Here is a 15,662-nt window from a genome sequence, read left to right as displayed (position 1 = left end):
AAACCAATGGACAAAATCTAATATGGACAAAGAGCTCCCAATTTAAAAACTTGCTAGGCCAAAGCTAAAAAGAGCTCAAAAACTATTTTTTGGGATCATGATTCGTTTGTTTCAGGTGTTCAAATGCTCTTCGGTTCTTCTCCTTTGAGATAGTATAGAATAAGTATAATAGGGCAACCTTCTACACCTTCATTTTTTTCTTTCCCACAAAGGTCCTATACTGGCTTAAAAAGAGTTTTTCAACCATAAAAAGGCAGTACCCACTTAATGCTAAACAAACAGAAGAACGAATGTCACAAGATCCTTGTTTGAACATGATAAAGAAAGATTTGATCTATTGATTCTTCTTGACCTTTGCAAAGGGTGACATCCATTCCCGAAGGTACATGTTTTTTTGTTTCGCTGATCCAAAGTCAAAATTATCCTCTACATTACTTTCCATGTAAAGAATCCAACTCTTGTGATCAGCTAAGATCTCTAACTTTACTTACCAAAGAGTCCCTCGTTTTTCGAAGTCCAACCATCTTTGATAAAGAAATTTCTGTCATTTGAATTCCTCCAAGATAATTTATCTTCATTGTCTTTCTTTAGTGATTGTTTTTCCAATTGTGAAAGAATAGCAACAACACTTGGGCAATTCCCAATCATAGAACTATATTTGGAAACTAGGGCTCCAAGACTCATCCCATGTCTACCACACAAGCGTCCTTTGAGATGGCCATGGCAAACAACAAAGTAAAAATGATGCCCAAGGTTGAATCATCTCACCAAATGTCCTCTTAGAACTTCACTCACCTCCTATCTTACACTATAAAGCATGTTCCACTTCTATAATCATTCCATACTCTCTTTATTGCCTAATGGTTATGACCTAGAAATCGAGTGAATGCAGAGTCATTCATATTAGATTATTGAATAGGTATGACCAATAAATTCTAACTTAAAATATAAAAATTGAAAACTTTTCATCAAAGAAAGGTCTGCCCTTCAAGGCTCAGGAGATAAAGATGAAATTTTTTGTCTTATGAAAAATTGTGAAAACAATATAAAAACACTACAATAAAGATATATATTTATTCAGGTTTGTGAAGATGACACTTACGTCTTTCTTTGATATTAAAACCAGATTAAATCAAGGGGATTTATTGAAACCGTTGAATTCAGTATGTGGTAAAATAACCCATGGATGGGGAACTACTCCTTTAATGGGTGTCGCAATGGCTTTATTTGTGGTATTCCCATTTATTATTTTGGATGTTTAGAATTCTTCCATTTTATTGAACAGAATTTCAATGAATTAGATTCCACATCAATATATCATATCCATTCCTCACCTTATGAGAACACCACCCTTTTGTATCTCCCTCAAACTTCCGAACAGTTGCTTGCTTTCATAGGAGTTCTCTTTTGAAAGCAAACTTCCAACTTTACTTGCTTAGAAAGACCTTAGAAACAAATAAATTTCTAATGTCCGAACCACCTTTCTTCTTACCTATGCATGCAATTGACCATGTCATCAATTAAGGCTTTTTCTCACAAAGTCCCCTTCCTCAAACGAAATCTATTTGAATCTTTATCTTTCGTAGATTGACAAAGAAAGACAAAGTAAATTGGCAAGCTGAAAATGTGTTTTTAATCAATGTAAACCTTGCCTCTTCCAGGTAGCAACTTCTTAAGAAATCTTTTTCCACCATATCTTAAACCACTGATGACTTAAATGGAATACGCAATGGAAGACTTAAGTAGGAAGTGGGCTCCTTTTCTCTTCACCCCAATAATGAAGCCAACTACCTCTTATTGGGGACTGGCCCCACTATTGGAATTAACTCACTGTTCTCTTAGTTAATTTTCAACTAAGAAACCATCTTAAGCCACATGAGAATCCAACTCAAACACATTAATTGCTCAGGACCCTTTCGTTATGCTCTTTTACTTCAAATGATGCTTTCTTTATGAGGTCTCATCAAGAGGTTGTTAAGGGCTTCCATCACCAAGATGAATCAATGGGGAGAAAAATGATTGCGCTACCTTAAACCCATTGATGACCTAGCAATTGAAATATACCATGTAATCAAACCAATCCACTTGCCAAAACCACTAATCAGCAATGAGATATAGAACATGAAATATGGCATGACTTGGTGAGTCAATAATGAGGAAAACATTTAAGTCACATAAATTAAATTGCATGAATGGAATAAGATTAAGCCCATAAGAAAATCTAAAACAAGTCCAACAAATTAATTGGAAGGCCATGATATGAGCCCAAATAAGAAATCCAACTCAAACTAACTCCAAATATAAAGATGTTGATATCAAGCCCAAAATCTATTTCAAGAATATGAGTCCAAGATACTAAAAATTTAAATTAAAACCCAAGATCCAAATTAATTGACTAAGGCCAAAATCTAGATTAAATTATTAAAATCCAAAATCTAAATTAAATTAACAAATCGCAAAATTTAGATTAAATTGTTATAAGTTAAAAACCCAAATTAAAATCAAATATGCATATGACTCCAAATCTTTACTTTCAAAAGATCAAATTGGATTTTAGCATTAACACCCTATGTTTAATAACCAACAAAAGGACATAATTGAAGTATAAGAACCAATGAAACCATCGTCCTCAAGAACCAAAATACAGAAATCAAATGCTAAGGATTTGATCCATGATTTAGATTTTTCATACACTAACTGATGATCGCATAGAAAAAGAATAATTGAATGGTTAGATCTTTGCTTAGGTGAAGATTTCCATTCTTTTTTCTTGCTTTAGCACTCCTAAGATGATTGATCACTTGTGTGGCAGCATCTTCCTCAAGCATTTTCTTTCTTGCTTGATTTTCTCTAATAAATAAATAAATAAATAAATCTTCAAGTTTTTTTTTTTGCTTTTCTTGTTCCTCGCACTTTTTTGCTTTCTCTTCTAAAAAGTCTAGATGTGTCCTCAAATTCCAAACATTTCCCACCCTTTAAAAAAGTCTTCCTATCTTTTTATACTCAATTTTTTACCTTCCTTCTATTTCCCCATCTTTCAAAATCTTCTCTCTCATTTTTCTCACCCAATCATTTTCATTTTTTTTTTAATGAACTTTTCTTTTCTCTCACAAATCAAGGCCTATTCTCCCTTAATCTTTTATAGTATTCCCTTTTTAGAACTGTAATCTCCCATATTTTTTTTCCACACATGAACTATTTGAAAGTCAAATTCCTTTCTCTGTTTTTTTTTTTTTTTTTTTTTTTTTTTAAACCAAACTATAAATGCTAGTTGAAAAGTGTTGAATATGATGTATTTATAGTGTATAACCTTTCCTTGTTAATATAGGACACATATATGGTAGGACACATGTATGGTAGTTAGGACTCTTAGCCTTGTATATATATATATTTCTCAATTGTAAGTAGATCATTCACATTAATGAGAATCAAGGTCTTTCTTCTTCCTCTCTCTCTCAACATGGTATCAGAGCCAAGGAAGAAAACCTAATTCTTTCCTGTTTCCCGTGTCATCAACTCCGGGAAACCTTCCGGTAACCGTGTTTCATTCCGGTCACCTTCCCCATCTCCCAATACTTTCCGGTCATTCAGATCGTCGACAGAAACCACTCACCGCCGGCGAACTTTTCCGGCGAACTTTCCGGCGAACTTTTCCGGCGACGTCTTTTTCCGACACCGACCATACCAGAAGGAGCGCCTGGAGGAGATCTCCACCTTTTGTGAAGGCACCGGCACCAAAAGAGCCTCCACGCGCCGTCCACGCGCAGCTTTCAGGCCGGCGGCTGCATCTCACGCGCCGGCGCGTGAGGGCGCGTGAGGACTTCTCCGGCGACGCGCCTCCTCCTCCAGCTTCGCCTGACGCCGACCAGCCTCCCTACCTCCCTGGTTCTCCCATCCGAGCCCTGCACGTACCTCTTTTGGGGATTTTTGTCTCCGTCGGCCCTCCAAACAGTCTTTCCGGCGAAGGTCCGACTACTTTTTCTCCACTCCAATCCCTGCACGTGCCTTGGGAAGTGTTCTTCTCCCTTTTTCGGTGGTGCCACGCCGCAATCTGAAGCCGTATTAGGGCTCTCTTCAATCCAAACATACTTCATTCTCCAGATAAGTAGATATGACTACTAAAAATTCCATTTTTTCCGCTGTTATATCTGGATCTCCTATGATTACTTCGGAGAAATTGGTTGGCAATGACAATTATCTTTCCTGGTCTGCCTCTGTTGAACTTTGGTTTATGGGTCAAGGATATGAGGATCACTTGATTACACAGGAGGCAGATATCCCTGAGGTTGACCGTGTACAGTGGAGGAAGATAGATGCACAGTTATGTAGTGTATTATGGCAATCGGTTGATCCCAAGATTCTTCTTCATCTTCGGGCCTACAAAACTTGTTTTAAATTTTGGACTCAGGCCAAAGGATTATATACGAATGATATCCAGCGTCTTTATAAGGTGGCTTCTGCTATTGTCCATCTCAGCCAACAGGACTTGGATCTATCTACTTATATTGGCCAGATTGCCTCTCTTAAGGAGGAGTTCTTGACTGTGATGCCTCTTACTCCTGATGTTGGGGCTCAACAAACACAGCTTGACCAGTTCTTCATGGTTCTTACTCTTATTGGCCTCCGTCCGGATCTTGAGCCTGTCCGCGATCAGATTCTTGGTAGTTCATCAGTTCCGTCCTTGGATGATGTGTTTGCTCGCCTCCTCCGTATCTCCTCCACTCAGACTTTGCCATCTGATAGCACTTCAGATTCTTCTGTGTTAGTTTCTCAAACTAGCTCTCGAGGAGGCCGCAGTGGTACCCGAGGTAGAGGTCAACGTCCTCATTGCACCTATTGCAATAAACTTGGCCACACTCGCGATCGTTGCTATCAGTTACATGGAAGACCTCCTCGCACTGCCCATGTGGCCCAGTCCTCTGATTCTCCGCTGCCTCAGCCTCCGAGCTCTTCCGCATCTCAGGCTTCTGTTGCCTCTGTTGCCCAGCCTGGTAATGCCTCTGCCTGCCTTACCCACACATCTTCTCTTGGACCCTGGATTCTAGATTCTGGAGCTTCTGATCACTTATCTGGTAATAAGGATCTTTTCTCCTCTATTACTACTACCTCTGCTTTACCTACTGTTACCTTAGCTAATGGTTCTCAAACTGTGGCTAAAGGTATTGGTTTGGCCCTTCCTCTACCTTCTCTACCTCTCACTTCTGTCCTTTATACTCCTGAATGTCCTTTTAATCTTATTTCCATCAGTAAAATCACTCGCACTCTTAATTGCTCTATTACCTTTTCTGATAAATTTGTGACCTTGCAGGACCGGAGTACGGGGAAGACGATTGGCATAGGACGTGAGTCTCAAGGCCTCTATCACCTCACCTCGGATTCATCTCCTGCAGTTTGCATTTCCACTGATGCTCCTCTCCTCATTCACAATCGTCTGGGCCACCCTAGTCTCTCCAAGTTCCAGAAGATGGTCCCTCGTTTTTCCACTTTATCGTCGCTTCCGTGTGAGTCATGTCAGCTTGGGAAACATACTCGTGTCTCGTTCCCAAAGCGTTTGAATAATCGGGCAAAGTCTCCTTTTGAGCTTGTCCACACTGATGTTTGGGGTCCTTGTCGGACTGCGTCTACTTTAGGATTTCAGTATTTTGTCACTTTCATTGATGACTATTCTCGATGTACTTGGTTATTTTTAATGAAAAATCGAGCTGAGTTATTCTCTATTTTCCAGAAATTTTATGCTGAAATCCAAACCCAGTTCAATATTTCTATTCGTGTGTTACGCAGTGACAATGCCAGGGAATATTTTTCAGCACCATTTACTTCGTTTATGTCCCATCATGGGATTCTTCATCAGTCTTCTTGTGCTCATACTCCTCAACAAAATGGGGTAGCTGAACGCAAGAATCGACATCTTGTTGAGACAGCTCGTACTCTCCTCCTCCATAGTAATGTTCCTTTTCGTTTTTGGGGGGACGCTGTTCTTACCGCTTGTTATTTGATTAATCGTATGCCCTCTTCTGTCTTACATGATCAGATTCCTCACTCCCTTCTCTTCCCTGACCAACCACTTTATTTCCTTCCTCCTCGTGTCTTTGGTTGTACTTGCTTTGTTCATATTCTCACTCCTGGACAGGACAAGCTTTCCGCCAAAGCCATGAAGTGTCTCTTCTTGGGATACTCCAGACTTCAGAAGGGTTATCGTTGTTATTCCCTTGAGACTCATCGATACTTTATCTCCGCTGATGTCACCTTCTTTGAGGACTCACCATTCTTTTCCACCACTTCTGAGTCTCTTCCTGTTTCTGAAGTCTTGCCTATTCCCATTGTCTCCCCACCTGATGCTATGCCTCCTCGACCACTTCAGGTTTATCATCGTCGCCCTCGTGTTGTTGCTCCTCTCCCTTTTGCTGAGGCTCCTGCTGACTCACTTCCTATCCCTTCGGCTTCACCTACCCCGGTTCTGCCTTCTCCTAATGACTTACCCATTGCTGTTCGGAAAGGTACTCGCTCTACTCGTAATCCTCATCCTATTTACAATTTTTTGAGTTATCATCGATTATCTTCACCCTATTCTGCTTTTGTTTCTGCTATATTCTCTGTTTCTCTTCCAAAGAGCACCCATGAAGCTCTTTCCCATCCAGGCTGGCGACAGGCAATGGTGGATGAAATGGCTGCTCTGCACTCTAATGGCACTTGGGACCTTGTTGTTTTACCCTCGGGTAAATCTACCGTTGGCTGTCGTTGGGTCTACGCAGTTAAGGTTGGTCCTGATGGTCAGGTTGATCGCCTTAAGGCCCGCTTAGTTGCTAAAGGCTATACTCAGGTTTATGGTTCTGATTATGGTGACACATTCTCTCCTGTTGCCAAGATTGCTTCTGTCCGTCTGCTTCTCTCTATGGCTGCCATGTGTTCTTGGCCTCTTTATCAATTGGATATTAAAAATGCCTTCCTTCATGGTGATCTTGCCGAGGAGGTTTATATGGAGCAACCTCCTGGTTTTGTTGCTCAGGGGGAGTCTGGTTTAGTATGCAGGTTACGCCGTTCTCTATATGGCTTGAAACAATCTCCTCGAGCATGGTTTGGCCGTTTTAGTTCTGTTGTTCAAGAGTTTGGCATGCTTCGCAGTACAGCAGACCATTCAGTTTTCTATCATCATAACTCTTTGGGGCAGTGTATTTATCTGGTTGTTTATGTGGACGACATCGTCATTACAGGCAGTGATCAGGATGGTATTCAGAAACTAAAGCAACACCTTTTTACCCACTTTCAGACCAAAGACTTGGGGAAACTCAAGTATTTCTTGGGAATTGAGATAGCTCAATCCAGTTCTGCTGTGGTCCTTTCCCAAAGGAAGTATGCTTTAGACATTTGGAAGAAACCGGTATGTTAGACTGTAAACCGGTAGACACACCTATGGATCCGAATGTCAAACTTGTACCAGGACAGGGGGAGCCTTTAGGAGACCCCGGGAGATATCGACGGCTTGTAGGTAAATTGAACTATCTCACCATTACTCGTCCAGACATTTCTTTTCCTGTGAGTGTTGTTAGTCAATTCCTACAGTCACCATGTGATAGCCATTGGGATGCTGTAATCCGCATTCTTCGATATATCAAAAGTACACCAGGCCAAGGTGTGTTGTACGAGAACAGAGGTCATACTCAGGTTGTTGGTTACACAGATGCAGATTGGGCTGGCTCACCCACAGATAGACGTTCCACTTCAGGGTACTGTGTTTTTATTGGAGGTAATCTAATATCTTGGAAGAGTAAGAAACAAGATGTAGTGGCCAGATCTAGCGCTGAAGCCGAGTATCGAGCTATGGCTTTGGCAACATGTGAACTCATATGGTTGAGACATCTTCTTCGAGAGTTGAGATTTGGAAAGGATGAACAGATGAAACTCATATGTGATAACCAGGCCGCATTACATATTGCATCCAATCCAGTCTTTCATGAAAGGACCAAACATATTGAAGTTGACTGTCATTTCATTAGAGAGAAGATCGCATCAGGATGTGTTGCTACAAGTTTTGTTAATTCAAATGATCAACTAGCTGACATCTTCACTAAATCTCTCAGAGGTCCTAGGATTAAATATATTTGTAACAAGCTTGGTGCATATGACGTATATGCTCCAGCTTGAGGGGGAGTGTTGAATATGATGTATTTATAGTGTATAACCTTTCCTTGTTAATATAGGACACATATATGGTAGGACACATGTATGGTAGTTAGGACTCTTAGCCTTGTATATATATATATTTCTCAATTGTAAGTAGATCATTCACATTAATGAGAATCAAGGTCTTTCTTCTTCCTCTCTCTCTCAACAAAAAGTTAAGATGAAATAAAAATGTAAATAATGATAAAAATAAAAGTAAAATAAAATAAATTGCATGGGCTAGGAGTGAGTAAGCCTACACTGCATTATGCCAAGAATGAGTGAACCTAGATTGTATTGGGCTTGGACAAATTTAGAAGTTTACATTGACAAATAGCGATGCTCAAGGTAAAATCGTCGCACCAAATGTCCTTCCAAAAGTTTACTTTTCTTCCATCTCAATCCATCATTTCCATAGTGTCTTCCATAAAGCTACATCAAAACCATCACTCATCTCATGAGAACAACCAATGATTTCTCGCTCCCATAAAGTCTCCATTTCTAAAACAAACCTTAAAACTACATTTGCCCAAGGCTATGTTGAAAACAAATAAATCTTTAATTCCCAAACGACCTTTCTTCTTATTCATGCACACAGTCTATCATTTTACCAAATGGAGTTTTTCCTCACTCTCCTTGATGGATATCTCTTTGAATTGTTTACAGCCTCATGCTTACCTTTCATAGAATGATAAATAGATACATAAAGTAAATTATAGACTAAAAGTGTGTTTTTAATCGATATAAACCTTACACCATTTGATAGATATTGCCTTTCATAGATAATAAACCTTTTGAGAAATCTTTCATCCTTCACTTCAGATAGGGAGGTGAGGAGCATCCTTCCTCTGCACCCCAACAGTGAGGCTAACTCCTCTCTATTTGGAAGACAATCCTATTTTGTGTTAATTTTCAATTCAAAAACTGGTTGAAACCACAAGAGAATCTAGTTCAAATATATCAATTGCTTTTAACAATCTTTAGGAAAAAAATAAGGATGTCATCTACAAATAAAAAATGGAATACCTCAACCTTTTTTTTTGTCCTTCCCTCTTACCTTAAAGTTGGAAATGAAGTCTCATTCACAAGCCCTCTTTAAAATTCTATTGAAGGCCTCTATTACCTAGATGAATAAATAAGGAGAAAGAGGATCTTCTTGGCTCAAACCTCTTGAGCTTTGAGGGGAAAAATGACTAACAAGAGTTCAATTCACCAATGCAATTACATACCGTATCTAACACTTGAGATATACCACTTAGGCCAACCAATCCACTTCTAGCCAAAAGTTATCTTGCTAAGAACTGCTAAAAGGAACCCTAATTAATATGTTCATGGGCCTTCTCTATATCGAGCTTTGTATATCATGCCTCCATTAAGGCTTTTCAATGTTTAGTCTATGACCACATTTGTAATGAGCAAAACATCTAAAATTTGTTTACATTTCACTAACACGTTATGAGTATTAGATACCATTATTCCAACTACTTTCTTGATTGTATTTGCTATCAACTTAGAAGTTAATAGAAATCTCTACCTAGCTAATGGGTCCCAAATCTTTAAAATCTTCTTAGGAACCATGACTAAGAATGTGAAATTTAGGCTTCTCTTCAAAACACCATGCTCATGGAACTCTAAAGAAATCACTTCATTTTCTACATAACCCTATCAACGCTACTAAAAAGCCTTAGTGAAATTATCTGAGCTAGGAGCTTTATCCCCATTTAACCCGAACAAAGTGATGAGGACCTCATCCTTTTGAAAAAGTCATTTCCAAACGCCGTGTATCTTCTCATTGAAGAGAATGGAAGAACATCTCATTGATACTAGGTCTTCAATCTCTCGATTTAGATAAACGATTTTGGTAACATTTTGACACTCCCATATGATTTTAGATTCTTCCGTAGTCTTGGATTCACCTTTGTGTTACCCAAGTAGTTCCTTATTTGATGCACATCTGCCATTTCATAGAAAATTTGGTATTTTTTATCATACCTCCTTCAGCTAGCACTCTTGACATTTGCCTCCAAGATGTTTCTTTGAACAAGAGTTCTTAGACTCTTCCATTGTCATTATTGTAATCTCAACTTCCTCGATGAACAAAGTTGCTTCCCTTTATTTTCAATCCCAATAATCAATATGAGCTAAAGTTTTTAATCCTCAAATCTCTCTTTGTTCCAAGCCTGTAGGTCCTTTTTCAAGGCTTTCAACATAGAGGGGAGCACAATAGAACTCCATTTTTAAACAATCCTTTAAAAACTTTCATGGGTTTTCCATATAGTTTGTGTATTAGATTGGTCTTAAATGATAAAATAGAATGACTTGTGTAGGTCCAAGAAACAAAAAGTTCCATCTGCTTCAAGATACTACAGAGACATTGCTCATTGACAGTATTTCATTAACTTGAACCTTCAATAATCACACCTTAAAATTGAAAGTCTACCGTGGTTTATATCATGGTTCAGCTCTGTAACTTTTTAACAAGTCTACAGTGCATTATCCCAAAAAATGGCAGGTTCATAGTTTAGAGCTTTATGATCTTGGATATTGTCATTCAAAAATTCTGTATATCTTTGATTATCCTGATTTTTTTTCTCTCTTTGAACCTTCAGATTAATATCTGAACTCACTATAATTAAACTGTTGGATGGATTACAACCAACTCAATGCAGGGCCCTGGAATCCAGAGAAACTTCATTCTTGATGCTGCTTCAAAGGTAAGCTTTTAGATGTGATAGTGGTGAACATTATGATTTCCTCTTTTAAAAGGAAATGGAATTCAACAACTAATATCAATTGATGTGTCTTTTGTGATGACTATAGATGCCAATGCTTCGGAAAGTGTCATTAGATTTGTGTGATGCAAGTGAAGGTGACTTCGATCTTCCAAATGTAAGTCACAAAAAGCTAAAGGGAAACTAGTCCTTTATATGTTGGTTGTAGAATAGTTATTTCCATCTATAATCAACTCTCTAAGAAGTAACATTGATAATTTCTAATATTTGGACTTGCTTGGGTAACTAAATATGAGACACCCACATTTTAGTCCCTTTTCTCTGGTGAGTGAATAATCTTAGTGTTTATTTTCACTCCTTTTTCTTATCCATTGTGGGGTCAGAGACCATACATTCTATCTAAATACAAAAGATAACAGTGTAAACAAGCAAAAGGAGTAGTGAAAATAAACCAGTCTTCTAATTAATGGTAGAAGTTTAATATCTTCTACAAATATTAATTATTGGCATGTCCATTTTATGAGAAGAATTTTAGAAAATATAATTGCATACACTTCAATGCCTTGACTCCTATGTGGTTCCCACCATTGTAATATTGGTTCAAAGTCAAATATGATAAGATGAAGTTACTATGATTTCTGGAGTTAATACCGCCTTTTGGAAGTTTAGAACAATTTTAAGGGACAGCTCAGAGGCAAAATGTTTAGTGCATGGTATATTTATCAGAGCTTTGTGTTATGTTGTTTGATGTGAATGGGCCTATATGTAGAATCAGAGAAATGCTATTTCAAGTATAAATCTGGAAAACATTTTTTATCTCATATAAAACTTGAACAGTAAAAAGTAGCAGGGCTTCTGCCTTCACTCACAAGAGTGACCTATTCCCTGCCTTTATTTTTAGACAGCATATTGTGTAAAATTTCTAACCATTTTAAATCTGCCTCTAGTATGCTGACAGGTATTCCCTGAGCATTGTGAAAATAGCTAGATGCAAGTTTCGTAAATGCACTTTAGAGCTCCAAATCCTGGATGCTACTAGGAGGCCAGTTCACATGGAGAGGCCAGTTCACAAGGAGACCTTAGTATTGGTTTGGAGCAGCAAAAATCTTACTAGAACAGTGGTAAAGGAAAGAATTTAGCCTTTCAGGGGTTTTCATCAGGTAATGTTCGTGAAAATGGGCAGGCAGAGTTTATTTTTCTTCACCTGGAAAGTGCAAATAACTCATTCTTGAAATTTTTGAGGATGAAATGACTCAAGCTCTGAGAAAAGGTTGATTTGCAGGTTTTTGCTCATTTTGAATAGGAAAAAGCAGCGAGGAAGGAAAGCGATGGTACTCGTGGTGCCTCCTGAGATGGGTGGTGTTTGGGATTCTCAAAGGTAAATTTATGGTATCTACTTTATTTCTATTTAATCTCAACCGTTGAATGGTCGAATGATTGAGGAAATGTGCTCAACAATTTAGCTAATGAAAGAATGAATTAAGTAATTTGAATATAGGTATAATTTGAGGAGAAAAGTTTTTTTTTTTAATTAGTGTTAAATGCATTTTAAGAACCTATTTAATGGTAATTCCAATGAGTGTTTTTAAGCTAAAACGTGTTTTTGAAAAAAAAAATTGAGTGTTTAACAAAATTTAAAAAATAGTTTTAAAAATCGGGAAAATTATATAAAGTATTAAAAAATCACTTATAATGTTTTTTGAAGAAATAAATGATAAGTAATTTTCCTAAAATCACTTTTAAAGAAAACATTTTTATTAAAAACACTTTAAATAAAAATATTGTCAAATACTATTAATTGAAAATAAATTTAAAATATAATGTAATTACAACAACTTCAGTTTGTATTAAAAATGCTTAAATTATTTCTAAAATATTAATAATTTAATATATTTTTAACAAAAATACTCACTAGTAAAAATTAAAGTAAAAAAGACACCTCAAATATCTTGAAAGAAATTTTAAAATAAGGAGATAGTTATAATTTCATAATTATTTTGGAGTAAAAATAGTAAGAATGAATGGATTCTTTTAAAGAATCAATGTCATATGTCCTATATATGGACAAAAGAATATAAAGAAGTTGAAAAGAATGCATAATCTAAGTAATTTTGAGAATAAGGTCAAGGCATTTAATAAAAAAATATTAAATGTGAAAGGAAAGATTGAGGGCAAATAATTATTGTGCAGGAATTAATATGGAAAATATTTGTAATGTGATTATTTTAATTTTGATAGTAAATAATAGAGGTTGAGATATGTACGGAAATGATTATTTTAATTAAATAAAGATAATAATTAAATATTAATAAAAATGAATATGAAAAATATAGTTAAAAAAATCAAGTAATCACCATTATATAATATGATACTTAAGATCATGTGGTTTGAATAATTTGAGGAAAAATTAGCCAAAGAAAGTAATATAAAAAAAATAGAAAGGAAGAAAAAGTAATAAGAATAAATAAATTTAATGTTAATAAATTATTTTTATCGAATTCTTTAACTCATTGAACTTGTTGTTTTGTTTTTTATTTTTTAAATAATTAAAAAAAAACATAAGATCCTGAGTAATTTTAATTATATTTTATTTTTTTTCATATATTTCTATAAAAAATAATTTTTATGACATTTTTTTATTTTTTTTATTTTTAGTACTTTATGAGTCAAGCATAGCACATGTATTTTAATTTTTAATAGAAAATAAGAGAGCTGAATTTGAACATGAAAACCACTTTTCTTTAAGCCTATTCTTCATGAAATATACAAAAGTTACAAAAAATTATCCATATTTTCATTTGTCACTTAAAACACTTTATAAAAAATTAATTTAAAACACCTCAATTCTTTTTTTTTAAAAAAAAAAAAAAAAACCATATTTTTAAAAGTTAAAACAAGGGCTTAAAAAATTTTGTCAAACCATGATTCTTGAATTAGAAAATAATTTTCTATTTTAAAAAACTTGTTTTAAAATAAATTCTTAAAAAATTATTTTCTATCAGAAATTGTTAACGGTGATTAATGAATTAAAAATCTGTTTTATATTTTTCTAAAGAACCGGGAATTGTTTCGAAAAAGAGTTTCAGAAAGCAGAGTCTCTCAGCTTGTACATTCTTCAACCCTACTACCATTTAGTAAGGGTTACTTAGAATAGGACCGTCTCGGCATTGAAATGCTGAGGTACAATACAATCAATGCTGCTGTTGCTCTATAGTGGAATCTCCGAGTGGAGATTTAGCAGGATCAGCTAGCTCTACTTCTCCCCAGACAGAGAGGGAATTAGGTCAGATCAATGGCTAACGAAAAATATACAAATCAATCAATGGAACCACACATCTGGTGGGCTGGGAATACAGGAACTTTCAACCATATCATCCAAAATCCAGAATTCATGTGAAATTATTACAGAGTAAAAATGACAGCATACCCGGAATCATCCATCAGTGGCACTGGTACCCATTAATTTGTAGATGGTTATCCAAATGCAAAACTTGTGAGGTCACCGTCAAGTATTTGCAGATGCCTCATGCTTCTTTCTTTCCGATATTCTGAGACATATCATAGATCCCTCGTACCTGGGAAGAACACAGCACATGATGTTAAAATAAAACTGAAAACCTATGTAGAATGGAAATGAAGGTCTAAAATGTTAATAGGTAGATAAGAAACTCACAATGAGAACTACAGAAGTAACTGTCATTGCCAGGGGAATGGCCACTGAAGTGATTTTATCAGTTGGGAAGGCTCTGGAGTAGTCGTTGCTTCGCAATAATCTTCTCCTTCGGTCTAATCCTCCTTCTGACATTCTGCTACACAAAGACAACAATTCTAACAGAAGTTGGAGAGGTGTAATGACGCACATTTCCTATTTGATTTTTTTTTTTTAAAAAAAAAAAACATATTTCTGTTTAGAAACCATTATTTTGTTTTTAAAAGGTCTTTTTTGCTATGTTGATGTAGCATTGAGACATCTCCAAAGGAGGACTTGATCAGTCATTCACTCACGCACGCATGGATGAACCCAGAGACAAACGGATTCAGGCATTCAAATGAGTAAAACAATGATAACTGGAAGGGAAAGACACCAAAAGTTTTTATCTTCCAGTTTTCGATCACGTCTACGACCTGAGAAAGCAGGTGAAATAATCTAACCCTAACCAAGCCCAGCTTAAATTAAACGTTTGAGTGAAATCTGTTAGTCTTAGAATTCTATCAAAACCAAACCGAGGATAATGGTCTTTCCTTATTGATCGCATTTTTTTTCCCTCTCTACGCACTCAATTTGATAAAAACTAACAACATTTTCTCGGCAACCAAACATGTCTAATTCGATGAATACTTAGCAAACCTAAATTGTTCTACTGCCATGAAGGTAGCATATAATAATAAACCGAATCCAAACATTCAAGAGCATTTTCAACATCATGTTTCCGATTATAAAAATGATCCACCAATCAATCAATACGAGTTTACATATCCATAAATAACATGATAAAAATTCTCCAAAATATTGAAATTCATTTTAATAAATCAAAAAAGAATAAAGGAAGAAAGAAAGAAAGAAAAGCCAATGGATAAAAGCCTGTTTGACAATCGAGAAAATGGAGGAACAAAGAGATGGTGCATTAATCAAAATGGAGATAGAAATAAACCGGAGCGGAAACGAAATTAGTGGACGTGAGAAATTGCCAAAGGCTTTTTCTTAATGTACGTACCTGGAAATTGAAGTTGGGAACAGACAACAGATCCAACAAAGGGAGGGTTTTTTGT

At 36.2% G+C, this 15,662-nt stretch overlaps 1 protein-coding gene across 8 annotated transcripts in view; it reads left to right on the top strand.

Annotated features, from left to right (window-relative positions):
- The window catches only part of LOC117920935 (BTB/POZ domain-containing protein FBL11), a 30,479-nt gene extending 18,092 nt beyond the window's left edge, over nt 1–12,387 (top strand). For 3 of the 8 annotated variants that reach the window (XM_034838639.1, XM_034838642.1, XM_034838644.1), the window contains 4 exons: nt 10,830–10,874; nt 10,981–11,049; nt 11,840–12,052; nt 12,175–12,387. In XM_034838639.1, the coding sequence (XP_034694530.1) occupies nt 10,830–10,874; nt 10,981–11,049; nt 11,840–12,031 (306 nt within the window). In that variant the 3' untranslated portion in view covers nt 12,032–12,052; nt 12,175–12,387. Of the gene's footprint in view, nt 1–10,769; nt 10,875–10,980; nt 11,050–11,839; nt 12,053–12,162 lie in introns of those variants that run through there. The other 5 variants (XR_004652278.1, XR_004652277.1, XM_034838641.1 and 2 more) reach the window with 4 other exon arrangements.
- The last annotated feature ends 3,275 nt before the right edge of the window (nt 12,388–15,662 follow it).

The sequence above is a fragment of the Vitis riparia genome, chromosome 8 (assembly GCF_004353265.1).
Source record: "Vitis riparia cultivar Riparia Gloire de Montpellier isolate 1030 chromosome 8, EGFV_Vit.rip_1.0, whole genome shotgun sequence".
NCBI lineage: Eukaryota > Viridiplantae > Streptophyta > Magnoliopsida > Vitales > Vitaceae > Vitis > Vitis riparia.
Note: the sequence above shows the minus strand (reverse complement) of the source record. Positions and strands in the feature narration are given on the sequence as shown.